Source organism: Euprymna scolopes, chromosome 13, assembly GCF_053919585.1.
Source record: "Euprymna scolopes isolate OS-2025 chromosome 13, ASM5391958v1, whole genome shotgun sequence".
NCBI lineage: Eukaryota > Metazoa > Mollusca > Cephalopoda > Sepiida > Sepiolidae > Euprymna > Euprymna scolopes.
In genome coordinates this window covers 24,095,842-24,122,288 of record NC_136494.1, presented here as the reverse complement: position 1 = coordinate 24,122,288, position 26,447 = coordinate 24,095,842, and the positions used below count along the sequence as shown (strand labels likewise).

The 26,447-nt window shown below is 34.2% G+C and overlaps 1 protein-coding gene across 1 annotated transcript in view; it reads right to left on the bottom strand.

The window, feature by feature from the left end:
- The window catches only part of LOC145291948 (semaphorin-2A-like), a 1,232,857-nt gene that overhangs the window by 22,911 nt on the left and 1,183,499 nt on the right, over nucleotides 1-26,447 (bottom strand). Inside the window, exon 8 of the mRNA XM_080137876.1 lies at nucleotides 21,908-22,072. Coding sequence (XP_079994002.1) covers nucleotides 21,908-22,072 — 165 coding nt within the window. The remainder of the gene's footprint in view (nucleotides 1-21,907; nucleotides 22,073-26,447) is intronic.

The following is a 26,447-nucleotide window of genomic DNA, read 5'->3' as shown; positions in this document are numbered from 1 at the left end:
AAATCGACGAGGATAGTCCGTCATCTTAGTCATTCACATACAGTAATGTTTTGTTGTATCACAGCTCATCAGTGAGTCTAGATCATCACCTATCCCTAGTCAGAGGTAGAACATACAATTATCGAGTTGATAGTCAGCAGTTCTAACCTCTAGCCCATGATCTTTTTAAATGCCCATTTTAATAGACATTCGCTCACCACTTTTACAGTGTTTGATACATTGTATATTTACAAACAAACAAACAGCGAACCTCGCATTGATGCCAATTAAGCAAGTGGTTAGTTACGTTTACGATAGTGTTCTACACAAGGAGGGGCGGGGGATAAAATATATTTATCTACATACAGTACTGTTTCGCTGTATCACAGCTCATCAGTGCGGTTAGACCAGCACCTTTAGGTTAGGGATCGAATCTACAACCATGGCCCATGGGATCAGCACCGATTTCTTGCTTTATATACACACACATATATAATCAAATATAATAAGCCATGGACAAGTGTTTCGTCATTATACGTCTCATCAGCGTGTTTGATAAGTCGTCTCACGATAACCACTATATTCTATGTACCATCGATGATATGCATGATATATTGTTTATTTACGTTTGTCATTTGTGTGTGTGTGTGTGTGTTTGTGTTCTCTTTTTTATATATAATGGGTGAAGCATCAGTGGGATATAGGATATAGATTTTCATCTACCTCTTTCATATCTGTGCATGTGTTTTTTTTTTTTTTTTTTTTTTTTTTTTGTAATGGATGGCGATCATGCGCTAAATGGAAATTGGGCATAATTTCCCCTAACCAATATGATGTACCAAATGAGGAAGACGGACATATATTCTAAAAATGTGTTTCGTCATTATACGGCTCATCAGCGTGGCTGAGATAAACATTATTAAACCATATACCATCGATGCTATATATAGTATTTACGTTCGTCATACTTGTATGTGCGTGCTTTTTTTTTTTGTAATCGATGAAGTTCATGTATTTTTGTGTGTAGTTTTAATTTCAAAACTATCTTTTTTTTTAACTTCATGATAATGCTGCCAAAATCTTTTCGATCTTCTGACAAGAATCCAATTAAATTGTAGCACAAAGCTGCAATCTGGGATTGCCATGAATTGAAAAGAATCTGATCTTCATCATCGACGGCCAAAAAGTTTTACCTACAGCTGTTTCCGAATGCTGCGTCGATGGCGGAGTCGGGAATTTGGCGATTATCTATGTAATCAAACTTGCCGAGAAATTAAACCTTTTGAAATGATTTACGAAATAAGCGAGACAATCGGTGCCGAGTCTTTCGAAGCATTCAAAAAAAAAAAAAAATAAAATAAATGCCTCTCTTTGTTGTTTTGCAAATCTATTTGTCTATTCGCATCGGATTCGCCACAAGCTGCAAGGGTCAAAGATTCTTTGAAAACAGCAATTTTGTAATTTAGGAAGAGAATAAGAAAAGAGGGATCCTTTTTGAAGAAAATAGTTCCCGTCTTGATAGAATACAAAATCGATTTCTTTTCGCTGCATTCAGAGAAGGCCATGTGTGTTAAGGAATAAACAGCTGATCCTAACGATATGTAATCTAAATATTAATCTAATTGTCTCTAGGATTCTATAAAAGGAACTTTGTATATATGTGTATAAGTTGGACGTTTAAACGGCAGGGCCGGTGTTTTTGAAACTTCACACACATATACTTTATGTGCCTGGCAGTGTTCTTAGATAGGCTTTGTATCTGAATGTCTTTGATAAGTATCGATAATCGAAAATTTCCGATTAAAGAAGGAACAAGTGATTTTGACTAATGTTAACGCCTTATACAGCCTTACATCCCAAATGCATTTGAGAAGTTTTATTGCCGCACAAGCAGAAAGGCTGGGTATATAAAATCAACAGACAGCGACGCGTTTGAAATTAAGGTTTCTGTTTAAAGCACAATTGTACCATGATATTTGACTTTTTCATTTTAAATTTTAGCCATTATCACCGCATAAGTAGTAAGGCCAGACATCTATAATATAAATACCACATGCCTGTCTGTCTGTCTGTCTGTATGTATGTATGTATGCCTGCCTGCCTAAAACTTTTGAAAGATGCGACAGATTTTCACGAGATCGGTATCATTCTGAAGCGCGTCCCTTCGGACGACAAATATCGAAAAAATGGCCCAAAACATTAATTTTTTCACCCACAAGTGGGCAGTTTTCTACAAGGAGGGGTCGATATCTTGCGAGACATTTTTGCAAGTCGTCATATCGGTTGGATTGACTTTGCCTAATTTTAACATTCCGTCATGAAGTAGCGATAAGATGTCAGATTTTCTTTCATTCTTTTCACGTTACGGGTTCGAGCCTACCTGCTTACTACCATTGTTTTTGTTTTTTTTTGCTCAACACACACCTCTAAATACCCGGGCAACGCCAGACACCCAGGCTACTATAAAATCAACAGTAGGTTCTTTGATATGATAGGGACGCGTTCGAAATGAATGCTTCTGTTTAGAGTAGAATTGAAGCCTAATACTTGACTTTTGCATTTTATTCTTTAATTTAAGCCATAATATGTAAAAATAATTTTATAAAATCAACAATGGGTTATCTACCCTTTAATGTAGACCACAGTGTATTGTGGATTAAGTAACTGCGGGAGGATTGAAAATGGGCGATTTTCCCGATTTCGATGACAATAAAATATGCGAAACATTAGTTGATTCCCGGACAACGTCGAATCTCCTTGCTAGTACATCATAATACGATATCTTAAACGAATTTTAGAATGTGTAACAATATCGGGAAACATTCCACATCATATAAAAGAAGGATGTTTTAATAATCAATTATAGTTCATCTCTCTTGATTAGAAGTCTTCATTGACGTCACTCCAGAAATAGAAACTACCCTTTTTTTTATCATTAACAGCTAATAGGCCTCATATATAAATTTTTTTTTTTTTTAAATAGCCCCCCCCCAAAAAAAAAAAACAGCATGTAGTTCATATGTGTAAAAAAAAAGAAAAAAAAAAAAAAAGGTCCTAATATATTACAGGGGTGTTGGTTTTTTTTGTTGTTTTTTTTTTTTATCAAAATGAATTATAAAGGCATGTGAGCAGAAAATAGAAAAATTTGAAAAACCAACAGGTGTTTTTTTTTTTTTTTTTTTTTTTTTTTTTTTTTTTTTTTTTATACAAAGGCATCACCACATTATCAAGGCCCAGAGGCCACTCAAGGATAAAGGTTAAAGAGTGTACAGTAGAAATTGGTCAATATAGTAATCATTAGTAATGAAAATTTGGTAAATTTAATAACTTATATGGAACGGCTCATCAAGCACTTATTTACTTTAGACTTGAACACAACCATATTGTAGTCAGCCGGAAAGCAGGAAAACGGAAGACAATTCCACAGGCGTGCAGTTCTAAGAAAGGAGCTTTGTTCATGGAATCTACGTTTAGGTTTAGGCACAGATAAAGAGTGGGGGAAATTATTGATAGTGTTTACAGCTAGACGAGTGTTTCTTGTGAAAGTTTGGCGAGGGGGGACCATAGAATGAAGCTCAGTTGAACACTTTCCATGAAAATAACGATACATCAGAGACAAACTCGCAACATCTCTGCTGTGAGATAGAGGTTGCAAGGAGGAGAAAAGGACATCTCCTACGAGGCTACGAAGTCTATTTTGAACTCTATCAAGGCAGGACAAGTCCTTTCTAGCAGCTCCTGCCCAGATGTGGCAACAGTATTCCATCCTTGGACGTACCTGGCTCTTATATAGGTAGAGAATAGCATCAGCAGTGAGATATCTACTGGATCGATAGAAAGATCCCACCATTTTTCCAGCGGCCTTGGCAACAGATTTGATATACGTGTTCCATTTAAGGTGTTATTTAAAAAAAGATTTTCCTGCTTGGGCAGCATACAATATTGACTCAAAAACCTAATAGAGTATAATCTCTGTTCAGTCGTTTTCATAATGAAAAGACATAGCATATCTGCCTCTTGCACTGAAAGGGACGGCTAGAATCCTGAAAAGATCTCTTGGTTGGACTCACTAAAATAGGGGTAAATGTCAGACATCTGGTTGGATGTCCCACTCCCTAGAAGAAAAAGTTTAAGAAAAATGAAAAAAAAAAAAAATACTATTTCCATAAAAAAATCTTTGACTCGTCCTTGTAAGGCATCAACAGAACAAACTCGTCTTCTCTTACAACTTAAAAAAACTTTTTAAAAAGCTCCTTTCTCTACCCCCTCCCATGTGACTTGCATCAGGCGGAATTTTCATGATCAGCGCTTCTTTGCAAAGGTTTCTTCACCTGTGGAAGTGCTTCCCTGTTGGGTACAGCATGGTCATCTCTTGAGGGAGGGTCATTCTCGTAATAAAAAAAATATCGATAAGTGATGGCAATAATTTTTTTTCTCTATGATACTTATCAAGTTTTTAATATTAATCCTTTATGACCTGGTTTAACTAATTCGCAAATAAATGAATATAACGGCATAAATAAAATGTAAATTGATTTAAACACGCCTATACGTATTAGGTCAGTACCCAGGTTGATGCCAGATACCTCTAGATTGCGACTGTCCATTGTTTGTATTCAGTATGCCGCCACCTGTCTCGGAGTTTCGTTTGTTGTCATAAACACACTTTTTTTTTTTAAAGCACTATGGATAATAATCAAGGTAAGTTTATGTAATGCAAAAATTCTTAGTGATAGTTTAACTATTGAACTTCATAATTTTTCCAGTGTGAGAACAACGATAGTATCATTAAACTAACTAAACTTAAGAAATATTTTTTAATCATCTTTCTTTTTTTTATACGTAGGAATCGACATTTATCAAGGCCCGGAGGACACTTGAGGATAAGGGTTAATAGGTATACATTAGTCAATATGATTATAGCGTAGTAAACATAAGTAGTTGAAATTTTGTAAATTAGATTACTTAGAGGGACGGTTCATCAAGAACTTATTTACAATCAGGTTGTAGTCAGCTGGAAAGCAGGCAAACGGAAAAGAGTTCTACAGGCGTGCAGTTCTAAGAAAGATGTTTTCATGGAATCTACATTTAAGTTTAGGCACAGATAAAGAGTGTGGGAAATTATTGATAGTGGTTTTGACTAGACGAGTGTTTATAGTGAAAGTTTGGAAAGGGGGGGCATAGATTGAACCTCAAACAAGCACTTGCCATGAAAATAACGATAACGCAGAGACAGGCTCGCAACGTCTCTTCTGTGGGAAAGAGGTTGCAGGGAACAGAAAATGGCATCCCCTACTAAGCTAAGAAGTATATTTTAAATTCTGTCAAGGCATGATAAGCTGTTTCTAGCAGTGCCTGCCCAGATGTGGCTTCATCAGAATTCAGGTCATAAAGCGTTAAACGTAGTTGTTTCAAGTAGTCAGAAGTTTTGGATTATAAACAATTCCAGGTAAAGAAAAAAAAACTTTAGTGGCATTATCCAGTCAGGATCAGCAGAACCTATTTCTCTTGTGTCAAGACTAAAATCTATGACTGAAGAATTCAAAGATATTCGGTATATATCATACAGTGATTCTGGTACCTGATTCTTCCATATAACTGCTGGCTATAAAAATAATTGTCTAAGCCTTTGTGATCATACCAAGTAAATTATGGCCAAAATATTGTAACAAGTCTTCTAATCTAATGGCACCACATCCTTGAAATAAATCGCTCCATAAGTAACCAAACGTAAAAGACTAGATGTAGTATGTCACAAAAATTTCTTCAAACAGGTATAATATTCTGCTTGTTCCGTCCTTAGTTAGATCGTACGTTATTTGTTGAAAAAAGGCCAAATACAATTTTGAAGGTCACGTTGCTTTTGAAAAAAATGCCAAATATGCAAAATTTGGGTTTAAAAACGCTGAATACAACGTGTTGGGTCCCGTGTGTAAAAGTGCGTGTACAATGGTAAACTATTGCAAGGCTCACTAACACATTATCAAACAAATAGAATTTCAGCTAAGTCCATAAAATTTTTTTAAGAGGGTTTTAACAACTCTCGGAGAGAACTTAATGAATATGTTTTTATTCATTGTTATATTATATTTATATTATTACTAGTGATGGGACGATTTCACTATTTTCCCCGATTCCGGTACAATTACCGATTCTGATTCTTTATAAATCTCTAACTATTTAACTATAAGATTGTTACTTCCCTAGATTTTCGTAAAAACACATGTTAAATATGCAGATATTTTCCTAAATGTCAAAATACGCTTGTGGAGGAAGATCTATCGATTTTAGCTTTACTGGTAATTTAAAATCAATGAATAATTATTATTTTATCATTATTCCCAGCAATGGAAGATTTTGGTTTAAACAAAATAAAAAAAGACAATCAAAAGAATCGTTTTGGCATCAGGAAATAGGCATCCATTTTTCCGATTCCGATATCCTCACATCTTCCGATTTTTCCGATTCCAATTAATCGTCCCAACTCTAATTATTAGTATTAATATGTAGATTATTTTTTTCCATCTGAGTATTTTTGCAGTAAGCATTGCTAGTGTACATTATACATCTTACAAGTAAATTATTCGGTGTGCTATTTATAGGACACTGGGACTGAATGGATAAAAAACGGATTATTCAGAAGTCGCTAGTCAATTCCACACCAGAGATTAAATAGCTTCCACTAACTACAGTGCGGTACTGTTAAACATATCATCGTCTTCCTAAAACTATACGACTCGTGGTTTGTGGTAACGGTGCTTGTTCTTGCAACTCCAATTCCAATCCGGACTTTGGAGGTATGAAGTCGAGTCCTGACAATGCTGTGGTTTAATAATCCACTTTCATTAATGGAATCAAGCAAAAAGTTAGTACTCCCATAATATTCCTCATCTTTTCACTAATCATTATTCCATTGCATTAACTATATCCTCAAATTGTTGTTTTGTTTTACGGCATATCAACCCCTTTCTAGGTTATTTAATGCTAAATCCAGTAATTTTAGAAAAAAAAATTATGCTTAAAGTTCTTTGTATCTCATAAATATTTATTCATGGAGTTTAGTTTGGTTGTTTTGCAAAGAAGAATTGTTATTGTTTTTGCCTTTGCAGAACATGACTTGAGTTTTGAAAAGGAAAATTTAAAAAAAAAATACGGTAGTATCAATGTCTGGTGTATTTTATGTCAGGAAGTCGGTATCTTCAGACAACCTGATTTGGTAGCACCAGGTATACTCGCATCGGTCTTGGCCTTAATAATTGATTATCTCATTGTAAATTGAGCAATAAATGTCAAAATTAGAAATTAATTTATTTTATGAATTTGAAGCCAGGTCAGGATTACCGTTTCACCTGTATTCATCATATTTCATTTTGAATATTTAAAAAAAAATTTTTTTTTTTTTTAAATTTTGCATTAGAGTTGAACATTTTTACCTACAGGTGTTTTCGAATGTCACGTTGATAGTTGAATCAATAATTTAAGAATTATCTATGGAATCTAAAAGAAAAACCTGAGAATTGATTACGAAAACCAAAAAATTGGCGCCAAGTTTTTTTTATTTTTATTTATTTTTTAAAGCATTTCAAAAAATAAATTGCTCTCTTTGTTGTTTGCCGATCATTTTCTATCCGCAACGGATTCGCCAGAAGCTGAAAGTTCAAAAATTCTTTGATATCTTTAATTTTGTAATTTGAAACTAGAAACAAATTTAAAGTAAAAAAACGAAAAACGGAATCGTTTTTTCTTCTTTTTTTTTTTTAAATATCATATATAAATGCAAAGTAATAAAAGTTCTGCTGATTATAATGAGGACATGATATTTTTTTTCATTTCGAGCGTCAAATACTGAAAGGAAATAATAAAAATGCGATAAACATTCAAAATCTTTTCTAAAACGCAATTAACTTTCAGAATCGGCCAAGAGAAGCTTATAATTTACATGGGGAAAAATTCTCAGTTCTCTGGCGTTTATCAGAATAATCTTGCCAGAATAAGTAAAACATTTGACTTTTGTTAATGAGAAATACTGCAAGACAAAAGAAATCCTCAGCAGATTTGTACAAGATCAAAACCCAGGGGTTCTCAAGCTTATCTTGTTTGTAGACTTCTTGACACCCATTTTATTAGTTAATCTTTTATTTCAGATAGATTTCATTTCTGCTTATTTTTTTATGCCGACATCTTTACACAATTTCGTCTCTCTGGTTGAATAGATTGTTTATTTTATTTTAATGATATCATTGCCAACATTTTATCAAAGTAAAGTATAAAATATGTATTCCCGACTAGGTTCCAATCTCTGGTGTAATCTTGTAAAACATTCAAGACAAGTACTCGCCAATCTACCACAACTGAAAAGAACTTTACTTTCTCCCTCTGTGTCTCTTACATCAGGCAAAATTTCTACAACGTTTCTTTTCAAAGACATCTTATTTGTCAAACGTATTAATACAAGAGTAATCTCCTGCAGACAATAAAAACTACTGAACAGTCTCACAATCTTCTAATAGATTTCGGCACTTCGGTATGATAGTCACATGGAGCGAATGTGTGTATTTTAGTTTCAAGAACCATCGACAGATGTCAATTGTCAGCCAAAGAACAGGGTTTGATAACTCTTACCTTTTCTAAAAGTGCGTGCAAACTAAAATTATTTGCTACATCTTTATAGAATCTTTCCATACAAAAACCAAACAAATTATTATTAAACCTCTATAAATGTGACATGTTTTTAAAATTCTATTTTGCTATATTTACAAATTATATTTTGATATGTGTATTGTTTATACAATCTTACTGTAAAAAAAAACTATCTTTGTGTAAAAAACAACCAAATTCTTAAACCGCTATAAATGTTCATGTTTTAACATTTTAATATGTTTATACAATCTTAGTGTGAAAAGAAATTATTTTGGAAAAAAAAAAAATTCTTAAATCACTATAAACGTGTCATGCTTTTAAAATTCTATTTTGCCACATTGACAAACTAAAATTATATTTTGCTACATTTTTATGCAATGTTTCTGTACAAAACAAAATTATTAGACCTCTATAAATGTTTCATGTTTTTAAAAGTCTATTTTGAAACATTGACAAACTAAAATTATATTTTTACTAGCATTTCAGCCCGGCGTTGTCCGGGTGTTTGGATGTGTATGTTGAGCAAAAAAAAAAAAAAAGTGGTAGTAGGAAGGCAGGCTCGAACCCGTACCGCAGAGGAGGAAAATAACGGGGTAAAACCTAACGTTTATGCTGTTACGACCACCGCCAAACCAAAAGCGACATTTAAAAAAAATAAGGCTAGATAATCTAAAGAAGAGGATAACTTTAAAAAATATTGGCGAAAAAAGTGACCCCCTGTAGAAAAGTGCCTAGTTGAAGGGGAAGATGTTAATGTTTTTAGTCAATTTTTCGATATTTGTCGTATGAAAGGTCGAACTTTAAAACGATACTTGTCTTGGTAAAATCCGTCGCCTCTATTGAAAGTTTAAGGCAGACATGCCAACAGACATACATACATACATTTATATATTGGTAACTAAAAATTCCCGACCCAAACTGATGAAAAAGCTTGCCCTATTTCTGAATACCCTTTATGTAAAATTTCAAATATTTAGACCAGAAATTGTGTGAGTAATTTGGAAGAGACCGCAGAGGTCGATTATTTTTAAATTTTGACCCCTATTATGACCCCTTAAAATTTATTGTTTTGGGCTCAAATCAAGTTAGATCCATGTCCAAGGAACCTATATCTAAAATTTCAAATCCGTAGGCCCAAAATTGTCGGAGGAGTTTGGTAGAGTTCACAAAGGTCAAATCGTTGAACTTTGACCCCTTAATCGCCAAATCTCTGGCCAAAAACCGATCGCATCGATTTTCCCAAATCTCAGTATCCTGTATATCAAATATCGAGTCTGTAGACTAAAGATTGACAGAGTTATTGCGTAGGGAAATGTACACACACACACGTTCACTTTTATAGATATATATAGATATATGTTTATACAATCATACCGCGAAAAAAAAAACTATCTTTGTGTAAAAAAAAAAACAAATAAATTATTCTTAAACCTCTACAAACGTTTTATGTTTTTAAAATTCTATTTGGTACATTGACAAACTAACATTATATTTTGATACATTAAATCACTCATTGAAAAGAAATTATATTAATACATTAAAATTATATTTTGATACATTTTTTTTTTAATTCAACAAACGTTTGGATTTTCATATATTTTTGTGTTATTGTAAACATTAGTTTACATTTGAGGTTCACATAATAGCCGCTAGATGTCATTTCTCTTCCAAAGAATAGGGGTCGGTAACTAGTCTCTGTTGCTAATATGTTACTGCCATGCAGAAGTGCCTATACTTCTTGCCAGCTGACTAAAACATGATCGTTTTCATATCTAATGTAAATTAGTTCTTGTTGTTCGTCCTCTTATAATGCAACTTTATCCAAGTGCCACCATGGTTTCTCACAATCAACCTGACACTCATTAACTCCTATCCTCGAGTGGCCCTTGGACCTTCCGAAAGGTGACCTCAAGTAAAAAGATAACTGACAATCTATCTTTGAGTGGCGTTAGTACTCGTTAATCGAAAGAAAATGTTTTAGTAGATAAATCAAAGTGTCTATGAAACTATGGATATTTATTTTATTACAGCCACCGCTTATTAAGACCAAGAACCACCCGAGGAAAAAGTTTAACAAGACCACAATTATTGTTAGCTGAAAAATGAAGTAAACTATGGGAGTACTAATATTAATCAACAGTATAAACATATCCCCTGTGAGGAGATTTTTAACAAGAATAACATTGAACTTGAAGACAACAGAAATTTAATCAGCAGGGAAGCAGTCCCAAGGCAATGTGTTCGACAGACGATTCTGTCGGATGCAAGGTAAATAAGAGTAATCTTTTATTTCTGTGTGGTGCAACATGAGTTCAGTCAGTGAATGTCTTACAGGAAGAAAGTAAAGCTTGGAGTTCAGTCATTTCATGGAAATAACAATTGAGCAGAGAGAGATTAGCAATCGTTACTTCCATCTCCTTACTAGATTTCGATAATAACTGAGAACTCTTCCTTCAAACGCCTCAGCTTAACAATGAATACATTGAGGACATTGCATAGGCTGCTGCAAAATGGACCCTCCTTACCTTGGACTTGAAGACGACCATAGTCAGCTGGAAAGCAAGCCAACAGAAGAGAGTTCCACAGACGTGCAGTTCTAAGAAGGAAGCTTCGTTCATGGGATCAAGGTTTAGGCACAGATAAATAATGGGGGGAATTAAGTGTTTTGAACTAGCGAGTGTTTCTTGTGAAAGTTTGGCGAGGGGAGACCATAGATTGGAGCTCAGACGAGCACTTGCCATTAAAATAACGATAAAGCAGGGACAGGCTCGCAAGGTCTCTTCTGTGCTAAAGAGGTTGCAGAGAAGAGAAAAGCGCATTCCTTACCAGGCAACGAAGTCTATTTTTGACTCTCTCAAGGCAGGATAAGTCTTTCTAGCAGCTCCTGGCCAGATGTGGCAACAACACTGCATCTTTGGACGTACTTGGCTCTTATATAGTTATAGAATTGCATGAACAGTGAGATATCTACTAGATCGATAGAAGGATCACACCATTTCCCCAGCGTTGTGCCGAAAAAGTAAAACAATTCGTTTTATTATTTGTTTGTTTATAATGTAGACCGGAATTCATCCCTTTCATGTTTGCTTCAGCTTGGGTTCCTTGAAATCTAACTGATCGAGGGGTTTTGCATTTATTTATTAAGTGTTTGCTATTAAGAAATCCAGTAAAAGAAATATGAGTACAGAAGAAAAAAAAAACAGCAATCGTATATGTCAGTTTATCATAATACAAAAAATAAAATAAAATAATAATAATAATAATAAAAAAGAGCTTAATGTGTCTTTTTTCAATCAGAAATAATAGCACTTTGTGCAGCAAGATGCGCATTAAAAATCATCAATTCCCTATACATGCACACCTCTGAAAATGCAAGCTTATTATGGCATTCTCGCAAGACAGCAACGATAACAACAATGATAAATGATTACTGCATCGCAACCATCCGTTACTGAATAGATCTTCATGGGACCTGAGATGCATTAACACGTAATCTTCTATAGTTCTTACGCTGCCATTTTTTTTTTTTTTTTTGCGTGCATTTTATATAAATGGTTGGTATTTATTTGTGCAATCCTTCATGCAGTTTTCCTGTCAAAGAACGTGAAAGCACAGTATAGTGCCATGAATTGCATTAAACTGATTTCATAAAAGTGAAAAAAAAAAGGTTGTTATATCAGTTTCATTTTTTTTTTTACGCTTAATTTAAGTTTTAACTGATTTAATCTGTTAATGGCGAATCTGAATATGCGGGTTTTCTGTATACATATCTGTAGTTGTTTCGGAATGTTTTTAAGTGAGGAATTCATAATTTGGATTATTTGGATTACATTTTTCATCTTGGATATTATTCTCAAAACGTTTCAGCTGATGTAATGCTCAACTTTCTTCAGACGCCGAAAAAAATCCTATTATTAATTTGCTCATTTGGTTAGCTTGAGAAATGGCGTCATCCTTGCGAGTGTAAATTCCTACTTGTGAGACATTGGCCTGGATTCTTAGTTTGATAAGCGTGTGTGTGTGGGGGGGCACTAACCCTATTCGGGTTTAACCGGTTTTCTCCAAAGGAGGAAGTTTCATGGAAGCATGAAATTCACAAGCGGTCCCCAGTCGCATCTATATCCCTGTCAGGTAAGATGACGACGTTAGTTTTATTATTATTTTTTTTGGGGGGGGGCAACTCTTGCAGGGAGGTGTCGACGTTCTCCTACATACAACTCCTGGAATTGCCAAATTGGTCATCCATTTTAGCAATGACCAGGCTTAATGTTGTTTTTAAATATTTTTGACATTTTGTTTTATACTTTGTATTATATATATATATATATATATATATATATATATATATATTCATCGGCAGTTAAATTGAATTAAAACAAAAATCATTTTTATTTCGAATTTTTTTTTATCGACGGTTAATTTAGCTTAAGTTTGATTTAAAGATCAGGTTACTATTAAATGCATGATCATTACTTCTGTAAATCACATATTGTGGAAAATCGTAACCGTTTAATACTTTTCTTACTCACATGCCCTGAGTTCGTAGCATTGGGTCGACAGCGGTGGATATTTTTTTTTCAAACTGATATAAAAATAATAAAATGCAAACAAAAATCATCTAGCAAGTGTAGTCATATGCAACTTCATGTTTATATCTCCCAAGCAAGGTCCGGTACCCCTGTTAGTGAAAATTGTCAGGAATTTGTTTATGTTGGATTTGAAGACATCCAAGTTGTAGTCAGGTGGGAAACAGGCGGATGGAAGAGTTCCACAATCGTGCATATATATAAATATATATATATATATATATATATATATATATATATATATATTTCATACGTTCTATTTCACTTTCAATTAATGCTGATGCACTCAAGTCATATGGATATATATTTTTGAAAATCGCAACTTTATAATATATAAAAATCGATAGAACATTAACTCTATAATAGTATATACGAAATCTGTGAGAATTAAAATATCATATTTAAGCATAATTTATGCCCCAAGATTCCTTGCTAGCTTAGAAAAATACGTTTGCAGTTTTAAAAAAAGAGCTACAATAATATCAGAGCGTCTCTGTTTACGCTGAACTTCTACTGAATGCCAACATCAATATATTGCATATGAGTTCACTGTGGAATTTCCACAGGTCCCACTAATTTTGATCCTTAACTAATATACCAGCAGCTCGACTAAAATTCTCCGTTTCGGCCATGTTTTTTTTGATTAACAGTTATAAAAAACTGACAACTTGATTAGTTTTTATTATATCGAAATCGCATGCATTATTTATACATCGGATTAATCAATAGATTTCATGTGTGTCTATGGTTTGATGAAAGACACCTAGCGGAGCGTAACCACTTTAGGGAATTGGAACCAGATAGCACAATGCAAAGAAATCAAATCTGACTAATAACTGTTCAAACATTGCTTTTATTATAAAAATTTCTCTTCATTTCAGATATGTTTGTGTTCCAACTTTTTTTTGTTGTACTTTATATTCAACTATTTTTTGTACTCATATTTATATTCAACTATTATCAAGGCCCAGAGGCCACTGAAGGATAAGGGTTAATGGGTGTCAAGTGAGATAACACTGATGATTAACGATGATACAAGAAATGCTCATTAAGAACTTGTTTCTATTGGACTTGAAAACAACCATGTTATAGTCAGCTGGAAAGCAGTTCCATGGTATTGTGTTCTTATAGACAAACAGTTCTGGAAAAAAAACTCTGCTTATTGAATTTTCGTTTAGTTTTAGGCTCAGATGAAGAGTAAGGGAAATCGATGATAGTGGTTGCAACTAGACGAGTGTTTTCCATGAATGTTTTTCAGAGAGGGACATAATGAAGATCAGTTGAGCACCTGCTATAAAAATGACGATGGAGCAGACATAGGTCTGAAACGTCTCTTCCACGAACAAAAGGTAGCAAATGGTAGAAACTACATTGCCCATTAGAGTTCATAGTCGGTTTTGTACTCTATCCTGGCAGAAAAGGATACTCTGAGAAGCTCCTACCCAAATGTGCCAACGGTATTCAATCTTTTTTACAAGGGCGTCACTATTTATCAAAGTCCAAAGGCCACTCGAGGATAAGGGTTAATAAGTGTACAGTGGTAATGTAGTAATTGTTGATAGTGGATTATTTTAGGGGACGGCTCAACAAAAACTTGTTTACATTGCACTTGAAGGTTATCATATTGTAGTCAGCCGGAAAGTAGGCCAATAAAAGTCTTCCACAGGTAGGCAGTTCTGGGAAAGAAGATTTGTTCATGGAATATGTGTTTAAGTTTAGGCACAGAGAGTGGGGGGAACTGTTGATTGTGATTGTAGTTAGACAAGTGTTTTTGTGAAAGTTTAGCAAGGGGGGGCATAGATTGGAGCTCAGACGAGCACTTGCCATGAATATAACTATCGAGCAGAGATGTCTGTTCTGTGCGAAAGAGATTACAGGGGAGAGAAAAGGGCATCACCGACTTGGTTTCGAAAGTGGACCATTAGCGACTGATTTGATAGAAGGGTTCCGTTCTATATGAGGAGTGAAGGTCAGTCCTATAAACTTGTCTGGTGTTTGCTGCAAATACCTAAAGGCTCTGTCCGTACATCTATCCATTTGTCAGACTTCAAGTTGGAAGGTTACGGTAGTGAAAGAGATAGTGGCATGAGCTAGTTTATTCAATGAGTTTCCTAGCACCATAACTGCTAGGCTTAATTGTGTGTAATGTGAGCTATATTTAGTTCTATTAAGATTCATACAAAGGTTAGATTCATACAGAGGTTAAAAGCTCTATGAAAAAATTTGATGATTCTCCGGAAGGGGGCATAAAAGCGGTGCAAAATGGTTCTGTTCTAAGAATTAATTTTACACGGCTTGGAACTCTATTCTTCTAATCTGTGTGTGTGTGTGTGTATATATATATATATATATATATATATATATATGTATATATATACACACACACACACACTAGAAGAATAGAGTTCCAAGCCGTGTAAAATTAATTTTTATATATGATGATTGCAACGTCTTGTCAGACGAGTGCCACTCCCTCAGACATTTAAAATCCATGAGCCCAAATGCCTGAGGAAGTATCTATACAAAGATGATGTTACAGAGTCTTAGGTTTGTACGACAGCTAAGTCTCTCTCTCAATTAAAAATGTTGAGATCCAGCAACAAGCAAGAGCAAGATAGCCAGCAACAAATTAAACTGCAGACCAGCTTAATGCGGGTACTGGTCTCCCGCTTTATGGTTTTTTAAATCAGAGATTTGCTTCTCCTACAAAGGTTGCCTTCACCACGGCTTACGGGAGCCCTCTCCACCCCAAGACACATATACACACACACAAATATACTTATATATACTTATATATATACACACACACACACACACTGTTGGTTGCATCCCAATGACCAAAGGAAAGAATCGGTTTACAATCATCATTTTATTTTTTAGACGAATATTTTTTTTCTCCTATATAGTAATTTAAGAAAATATATGGCAATTAAGCTACATGGGGAATGAAAGGTAGAAAATTATGTGTAGCTTAATTACCATATATTTTCATAAATTACTACCTAGCTCCACTCGCGTATTGATTACTCTTAAATACGTAAAATTCTATGATGGACCCTCCCATCGATTTCGATGTATGAGATCCACCACAACAGCTAAGTTGTGTGAAATCCACATTGATGTTTTGTTTATAGTGGGTGAAGGCTTTGTACACAACCAACCACACGTTTTAGTACAACTGCTAATTTCAGTCGGTGCAATGGCTGTCACAAGACAGAACAGACAGTTGACCTCTGATTTATTTTTCCTTCTCCTAGATGCATGTCTTAACAACGACTGGGGGTACATCTCTTCCACTGAATTAAACGCGCCTTCAGCTACCAACCGGGAAATTTCTACTTCACCACATGGTACATATAGCACCTAGCTTTTCCAAATGGTCGCCCGTCTGGTACTGGCCAGGCTCATCATTGCTTAACTTCGGTGATCTGGTGAAAACCAGTGTTTGAACATGATTATGGCGTGCATATATATATATATATATATATATATATATATATATTTAGTGGGAATGGTAATTAATAAAAACGGAAGAAAGTGCTCAATACTGTTGTAGAGCAAGTACACGTTTTATTTTTTATTACCGTATCTTTCTGTTAAGTTACATTATTGTTTCAGCTACTCGTCCAGTTTTTGGCCGTCTGTAGCTTCCTCAGACTTTTACACTTTTTTCTGTAAAAGTCTGAGGAAGCTACAGATTGCCAAAAAAAACGGCCCAGTAGCTGAAACAATAATGTAACTTAACAGAAAGATACGGTAATAAAAAATAAAATGTGTATATATATATATATATATATATATATATATATAAAGTAGTAGCGATCGTGTGTAATTTTGTACAACTCTCCTACAGCCCACACCACTAGACTGATAATGATCAAACCTGGGATGATGATGGTCTCCCACTGATGATGGTGAACACTATTTTTCAAAGTTATGGTCAAACTTCAAGGTCATAGCTTATGTATATATATTCTCTTACAGCCAACTCCACTAAACCGACTATGCCCAACTCTGACATGATGATGGAGTCCGACCTAGGAAGGGTGCACACTGTTTTGAAGGGTCAAGGTCAAATATTATGGTCAGGACTTCGTTGTATGCTCGGGTACCCACAAAGTCCCGTGCAAAGTGCAGGTATTTTAGCTAGAATATATTATTTAATTTCACTGAAAAAAAGTCACTGGACGTAGCCAAAGTTTTGCTTCTTCGAAGTCATTTTATGTTCTTGTATCTCTATATACGAATGAATAAAAAAAAAACAATAGTATATAAACACTTTATATATATATATATATATATATATATATATATATATATATATATACTTGCATTATTTTTCTTATATATTCTATACATAAATTTATACACACGCACATATATATACATGCAGTTATTCCCAACTAAGACTTCTTTTTAAGAAACGATTTAGATTTGAAGCCTTTACCTGATGCAGAATCTATTTTGAGCGCAAAGAATACATAAAAATTTAGGAGTAAAGCAGATTGAATTACGATTCTATTTGGTCAAAGTCAAAATTTCAGCAAAAGAATTTGGTAAAGTCATTTCTTGGCTGAATAATGACATTAAAAAAAAAGATGATTAAAAAAAAAAAAAAAAAGAAACATCTCCTCAAAGTTTAACTCACGGGACATCGCATCCGAAAGAAAAAAAAAGCAATTGCACAAAAAAATAAATACTAATTTGAAAAAAGAAATGAAAAAGAATCAGTATTCAAATTCAGAAACATTGGAGGCTTTGTTTCTTTTTGTGTGTAGAACCGATGTTTGGAATTCAAAAAGGTGAAAATTTCCAGGGCATTCCAAAGACACACAGTTCAAGATGATTAATTCTGAAATATTCCTGTCAAGTAGAGTCTTTGGGTTAATTCCCTAAATGCAGCTGGGGCTACTAATGTTTCCAAGGAAAATTCTGGCTTTTGAAACCATGATAATCCAGCGAGAGACTCTTTAAATCTAAGAAAACGTATAAATTTATTTGCTTGCAAAACATTGCGGGAACGCCTTTTAAAAATATCTTCTCAATTTAAAAATTCTTAAAGCGAGTAAAAAGTGAGTCTTGGGCTTACTTTTGCTAGCCTGTAACATTCACTTCCCTTATTCCGTCCTTTAGTCCTCACATTCCATGTTTTATTTTTTTTAACAAATGCAGAAGAATTATAACTTTTTTTAGTGCGAAACTATCACTTATTGTTGTCTAGGTTTTTATCTAAAAGTATTTTTTAAAACTCTTTGCACCAAGCGGCTTTATGCTTTGTCTGGATTATTTATCATAAAAGAAAACTTCAACACATAAAAAATGTATAGATTATTTTTTTTATTAATACAAGTAGCGAATATTTGGTCCCACCGATCGCATACTTTTGTTAGCCTTGGAGGATGGTATGACGCACGAATAATAATAATAATACACGGTCCCTCCAAGGTTGGAGATAATGCCTAGGAGGACAGATACTAAACTGCAACCGCAACAGAGGAGTTAAAGCCTGAGATAATTATATTATGAGTAAGAACAGATATTACACCATCATCCCAAGGAAAAGGTAATATCTTCATAGTCTGATGACAACAGAAGAGAAACTACTCTACTTACCTCCCCTTTCATTGATTACTGACAAACGATATATTAGTAAAAAAAAAAAAATAGTAGAAAATGGCGATTAAAAGATAATAAAATAGTACGATAAACAGAAGAAATATTAAGTATTGGCGGTTATATTCAGCTAACGCACTTCCTAATTTCCGGCGGGGCTGCTATCAGAAGTGGTGACAATGCAAATCAGTTCTTTCATTTTTATTGTTCTTAAGTATTTCTATTGTGAAGCGATTTATTGAAATGAAATATAAGAAAAGGACATTATTGAAAAGCATACAATAAAAACATACAAAATTATACAAATAAAAATAACATAATTAGTCTTTACTTGCATGTTTAATAACAGAATTAAAAAGTTTTAACTTTATTTGAAGTTTTATGAGAAACATATTTATGAAATCATAAAAGTAATTTTTTTTTATTTCAAAATAAGATTTTATTTGAATTCATATAGTAAATATGTTTATGAAAGTCTAAAAATAAAATTATTAAAATCGAAATAACAAAATGTTAAACATCATAAAAATCTCATCTAATACATAATATTCTTATAATAGTATTAAAAAGATTTTAAAGCGTTTTAAATAATTGTTTAAAAAAGGGGCGCAAAAAGTGTTTTTAATAATCCCTTTTAAAAAATAAAACTAATTTCAATAATTCCTGATTAAAATAAGATCGAAAACCTTTTCAATCGTTATTTTTTTTTAATTTAATAATTAAAAAAACTAACGATCGGAAAAAACGTAAAAAAAAATTTTTTTTAATACATGCACAGGGGAGATAAAAAGCGAAAGAACTGATTTGCCATATCACAACTTCCTGTAAGTTAGGAAGTGCCGGAAGTTAGGAAGTGCTTTTGCTGACTATAACCGTATCAGCACTTGGAAAACGTAGTTTCGTATCAGGATTATATTATAGAAATTAGGAAATAAAATAACGATATGCGTTTTTTTTTTTTTTTTTTTTTTCAAAATAATGTATTTATTTATCTTAAAGAACAAACAAGCTTTCGACTCATAAAAAGTCTTCGACAGGCTCTGATATATTTTTATTCATTTATTTATTTATTTATTTTTGTAAATCATCTTTCCCGTCAGAGATTTAAAATCCCTCATGAATAGCAGTCCGTGGAGGTGTTAGTCAAGGTGGGTTTAAATGTCTTGAGCCACATATGGTTGCGTTTTATTGGTTAATTAAGAAAAGTATTGGCACATTGAAAAAATCTTTTAGTATCTGCATTATATAATAGAAATTAGAAATGCAATTAGCGATATGTGATAGAGATTTATTTTTTTTCAAAAATAAATGATTTGTTTATCTAAGAGAACACACACGATTTTGACTAAAAAAAAAAAAAAAAAAAAAAGGCTTCATCAGTTTCTGATATCTTTCTTTGTAATATTATAGCTTCGGCTTCAGACAGACCAAATCTCTATTAGTAATAGATATAAATAATTTCAGCTTCAGACAAATCTCTATTTAGTCCGCCAAAGTTATATTTATATTCCTTTTTTGTTTTACAACCATTATTTCAAAATTGATGTTTTTTTGGTTTTTTGGTTTTTTTATTACATTTTCACCCCAAACAAGGCACATTGCCACTTTGGTGTAGGGGGCTACTATCAGGGGCAACAACTACTGGGGTACTATGTAGGGATTTGGGCAGCAAGATTTCGGTTCACGTTGCACTTGAACTTCTGCACGTAAGTACAGTTGGGGAAGCAGGGACCTGCAATGGAATTCCAAAGTCTAGCGGTTCTGGGAAGAAACTACTGGAGTAGAAAGATCTTTTATGTCTATGGATCTCTACAGTGTAGGGGGTGGGATTTAGCAGCCTGTCGGGTTTGTCGAGGGTGTTCACGTCGTGGGGGCACAAGTGCTTGCAGTTGTAACTCCACCTTAAAATATTCTACCCTATGGTTGCTCACAATCGAATCTGAAAATTTCTTTTCAAATATATATTATTTTATTAACAAAAAAAATCAATTAAGAGATCTTGACTTTTTTTTTTTTTAAATCTGCCTTGACCTTCTAAAACTATTTTTAAAAAAATGCCCACTAGTGGAAGAAATGCTGTAATTAATTCACTGCCCGAGATGCTGCAAAGTCATTTTAATTTTTACTTGTTTGCACAAAACTCTACTATACTATACCGAAGTGGTGCTAACCCTAGTCGAGTTGAACCGACTTTCTCCATAGGGGGAAGTTTCATGGGAGTATGAAATTCATGCGATCCTCAGTCGTATGTATATCCCTATCAGAGATGACAAAATTAGGTTTTTCAACTCTTGCAAGGAGGTGTAGATGTCCTCTCACATACAGCACTTGGTATTCTAAAATGGTAACCCATCTTGTACTGACTATTCTCAACATTGCTTAACTTTGGTGCTCTGACAAGAACCGGTGTGTTAACGTGATTGTGCCGTATATGGCCAGGAGGCATCTCCTTTCTTTGCAATAATCATCTTTCGTTTTGTTAGCTCCTTACATCAAGTGACTTCATGCCTTGTCTAGAGCGATTTCTCTAAAAATAAATTAATAACTAAACATTAGACGTGTGTGTTTCTCGCCTTGCAACATTGTCGTTAATATATACGGACCCAACACATTGTTGACTATCGCAACAAACATAAAAAATATGAAGAGGAAAGAAATTCAACTCATTGTTTCAGGTTTAAACAAAAGACCTTTCTTCCTCCTCAAGTAACACGTAGCCGAAGAAGGAGGAAAAAAGGTATTTTTTAAAAATCTGAAACATGTTTTTTGCGATGGAGTCAACAACGTGTTGAGTCCCTTAGCTTTGACGACACCTACGTATTTCTTATTTTATCATCGATTTGTGCATACGTTCTTTTATAATCTTTTTCCTTCTTCCTTGCCGTGACGTCACTTCGAACACAGCTTCGTCATTTGCATACAACTGCCATTCGCACGTCTGTGTTGTTACCACCCCCACATGACTTATACACGATATTTTTTTATTATAAAAGAGGACTGTTACTTACTGGCATGAGTATTCTTTGACTCCACAGCTCTAGTAAAAGATATTAGTGTTTTTTGTTGTTATCCAATCAAATTTCACTTACCGTTAAGCCATTTAGAGCTCGAGCGAGCACTTCTCAAGTATTTGTTCAACAGTGTGCCATTCTTTGCGTATACACTCGGTCTGTAGATCTGTGGTTGAGCCTTCGAGAAGTCAGCAAAAGCCCCAGAATAAATAGATACCAGGTCATTTCGTTGGTTCCTGTTTTCTGGAAAGAGAAAAAGGAAGAAAATGAATAAATAATTTTAATATGAAAAAGACATCTAATCAATGCGGTTTTTGTTTGGCTCAAATCCTCCCCCTCCTTTGGTCTAGTAAGGTCACGTTCAAAATATTCAGTTGAATCGGAAACATATGCTTCTCCAAGACCCTCCTCGAGATAAGCCTGGAAGCATAGAGATTCAACGTTTCTATCTACTGCACAACAGGCCCCAAAGAGGGATCAAGGTTGGACTTTTTGGTCTTATATATTCACGTTTATTTATTATCTGATCTTTCATGGAATCTCTATGGTTCTAGGTGAGAATTGTCTGAAGGTAGTGGTTTCAATCCTACTCAAAGCCGGGCAGGGGCTTACTTGGCCAAAACCGTGGTGAAATGACAACAACTATGGATGGCAGTAATTACTGAGAATGCAGTTAGGAGATTCGGGGAGTTCTTATCCTAATCGTGGTTACCACCTGACGAAGGCTGGAGAAATAGTTGACCGAAACGTTGTAAAAACAACAACTAAGAAAGATGAGGATAATAGTTCGCACTAATAAATAATACTCATCTCAATAATGAATTCTAATTAAATAATACAAATCGCTTTATTTTACAAATATCTTTTTTTACACGAATAATTAATAATCCAATATTTTTTTCGTTATTATAATATAGAAGCACCAAAAAAATCTCTCTTTGGCTCAATGCAAATTCAAGAAATAAGTTGTTTTTTTTTGCTTGCACGTTTTTTTGTTTTCTTTTATTTTGTTATTTTTTTTTCTTCTAATTTTATATTATATTTTAAGAAATCTAAAGACTATTCACTCGGTCAACTTCGCCGATTAGAAGTTCAGTTTTTTGTTTCAGAAGTAAACAAAACTAAATTTATTTCAACTTCGATGATGAATCAAACTTGAAAAACGAAAATCTTTTTTGAAAAAAAATTCTCCGAGAAATAGAATCGAGAATCTGCAGTGCAACAGCAGGTGCAACACTGCAGCTGAAAAGTTCAATAACACAGCAACGAAATTTTAGATGCATCATTTTTTGTTCACACTCGGTGAACTTAGAATTCACAAACGTGAACAAAAGAAAAATCCTCACTTATAAAAAAAAAACGAAAAAACAATAATTTCTGAAGAAATGGTTTTAATACTTTTAATGGTATTGTAAACAATAATTTTGTAAATTCTTAAAAAAATAGATTTTCGTTTCTAAATATTTTCAAGACTTGCTTTTATGAAAGTTGTAAGGAACAAACTTTGAACGTGTACTAAAATGTAAAGTAAAGTAACTTTTAGATGTACATATGACTCTCTCCGCAGTAAATTGTATTTTAACTAACCAGAGAAACGCTTGCTATATGTATGAAGGAACGGCTTTATCCTCAATGTAGATGTAGAGACGGCTCAACTCAATTCCACCCAGATGTAGAGACGGCTCAACACTCAATTCCCCCCAGATGTAGAGACGGCTCAACACTCAATTCCACTCAGATGTAGAGACGGCTCAACACTCAATTCCATCCAGATGTAGAGATGGCGCAACACTCAATTCCACCCAGATGTAGAGACGGCTCAACACTCAATTCCACCCAGATGTAGAGACGGCTCAACACTCAATTCCACCCAGATGTAGAGACGGCTCAACACTCAATTCCACCCAGATGTAGAGACGGCTCAACACTCAATTCCACCCAGATGTAGAGACGGCTCAACACTCAATTCCACCCAGATGTAGAGACGGCTCAACACTCAATTCCACCCAGATGTAGAGACGGCTCAACACTTAGCTATATCCCTACATCTGGATAGAATTATCTCCTATTTCTAGTTATGGAGACGGTTCTATCCTGTATTTTCTTCCACGTTCAATTCCACCCAGATGTAGAGACTACTACTCGACGTTCAATTCCGCCCAAATGTACAGACGAATCGACGTTCAATTCCAACCAGAGGTAGAGACTATTTAATACTCAATTCCACCCAAATATAAGGACAGATCTATTTTTCTATTGGAGACCGTTCTATCCTGAATATACATTTAAAGACAATTTAACACAATTCTTCCCAGATGTAGAGATGGTTTTCACACAATTCTACTCAGACGTAGAGACAGCGCAACACTCAATTCTATTCAGATATAGACTCAACACTCAATTCCACTTGGATGTAGAGACAGAGATATCCTCTTATTTATTCTAAATATAGAGACTGCTCTAGCCTAAACTTTCTTCTACACGTAGAGACTACTAATCACTTAATTTCAACAAGAGATAAATACGACTTTACTCTTTATTCCTTCTAGATGAAATGACTGCTCTACTCTCAATTCATTGGAGTGTAGGGACCGTTCTATCCTGAATTACCTATAGATGTCAAGACGGCTCAAAAACTCAATGTTTTTCACATGCAATTTGCATTCCCTCTGGATATAGGGGGATTATGCCATATTCCTTTTTGATGAAGGGAGATCTGTACTCTTAATTCCGTTTTAATTCAGACTTTTACCTTGCCATGGCTGACAGAACGAGAACAATCGAGCCCCATGGATTAAATAAAGTGTTCATTTCGAAATACTGTATAGATTCAACAAGATACATCTCAAGAAGTTCGGAGGTCGTCGAAACGTTGTGAGAATAACGTAAAAGACGTGAATAGTAGTTTGAATCATGCAAATAGTACATTTCTTTTCTAGTTGTTAGTTTATCTGTCAAGCAGTTCTTTGAAATCACTTCTGAAAAGATCTATAATTACTTTCGAGATATATCATTTTTTTTCTCTCTCTCTCTCTCGGAGAAAAGACACATCCCATTATCACTGAAAGTGTTTTTTTTTTCCGAATTGTGTTCGATCATTTAATATTACAATGATACCCTTTAGGTCAGGATTTTTCCATTTATAGATTTAATAAAAATTTTCTTAAGGAAGCTGTCAGCTGCAGAATGAGCTCTGAAATATATTGGAGTAAAATATATTTTCTTTATAAACTGCAACTTAATTTAGTTTTAGATTAAAAAAAAAAGAGATGGAAATCTGTCACTAATATGAAGTTAGTGCATTATTTGAATTCAAGATGGACGTTTCCTAAGTTTGTTGATCTAAAAAAATTGGAACGGAGAATGGTTACAACAAAACGAAAAGCAATAAAGTCGTTTAGTGAGCTATATAAAAATAATTGGCAAATCTGCAGTAAACGGTACCCGGTCAGATTTGATTCCTGATAATAAACTTTTCTTGGTTTTGGTCACTTATTCTTCTGTTTTGCCAAGTTTTGTACTAATTTTTGTTTATCCATTTATGATAATATGCCTCCGTTGAGTCTTAGGAGACAATGGACACCCCTATAATGGTAACTGCACATGTAATTGTGAGGCAAGGGTTGTGCAATCTCAACCACACCTCTCTTGAATCGGCACGGCTTGGATCCAGTGACAAGGAGATGCCCAAACCTGACTGGAAACAATGCCAAGATAGGCAGAGATCACATACAACGCCTGAGATTCCCAAATTGTCGTACTGACTAGGCTCGACGTTGCTTCAGTGATCTGAGAGGAACAGGTAGGTCAGCATATATTATTCTATTTATGAAATTATTAGGTGAAAGTACAGAATAGTTAACAAAATCCTTTATTTCTGTATGCTAAGAATGGTTTTCTAAATATTCTTCTGTAGTGTGTTAACCGTGCTTAAGTAATAACGTTATTATTTCAAAATCTATTCTTAATATAGGGAGAGTGTTTGGTTATTATTCTGTACTTTCACCTAACAATTTACTAAACAAAATATACAGTAAAACTTGAATTTAACTTTTAAAAAAATCCTATCTAAAAACAAGGTTCGTTTTCTGCATGATTACCGAATTGTTAAACAATAATAGATCTTTTATTAAATTAAACAAAGCGAGCATGCAGGGTCCTTCTCCACGAATGAAAAATTTACTTTTACCATGACTAATGTTTGTGTAAAATTTCAAAAAAGAAATCCAGGCGTGCTTATTGAGAGAAGGGGCGAATAAATGAACGAATGAACGATTCGGGGGCAATTTTACCCCTATATCCCGGAAAATCCATTCTGGCAAAAATTTACTTTCACCATGACAAATGTTTGTGCAAAATTTCCCAAAAATGCAAGAGGTGGTTATTAAGAAAAATGCGAATAAATAAACGGATGAGCGAGAATGAATTAGTAGGTCCAATCCTTCCATTGTCGGGGGGGACCAATAAAAACAAATATTTATATGGATAGTTTCTGTTGTTGTGTTTATTCGGACTACTGTTCTCATCTTGTACAGCACAAGCACGTTGACAGACCGGCTCTCATCAGATCAAAGTTAAGCAACGTTGAACCAGGCTAGCACCAGATGAGTGACCATTT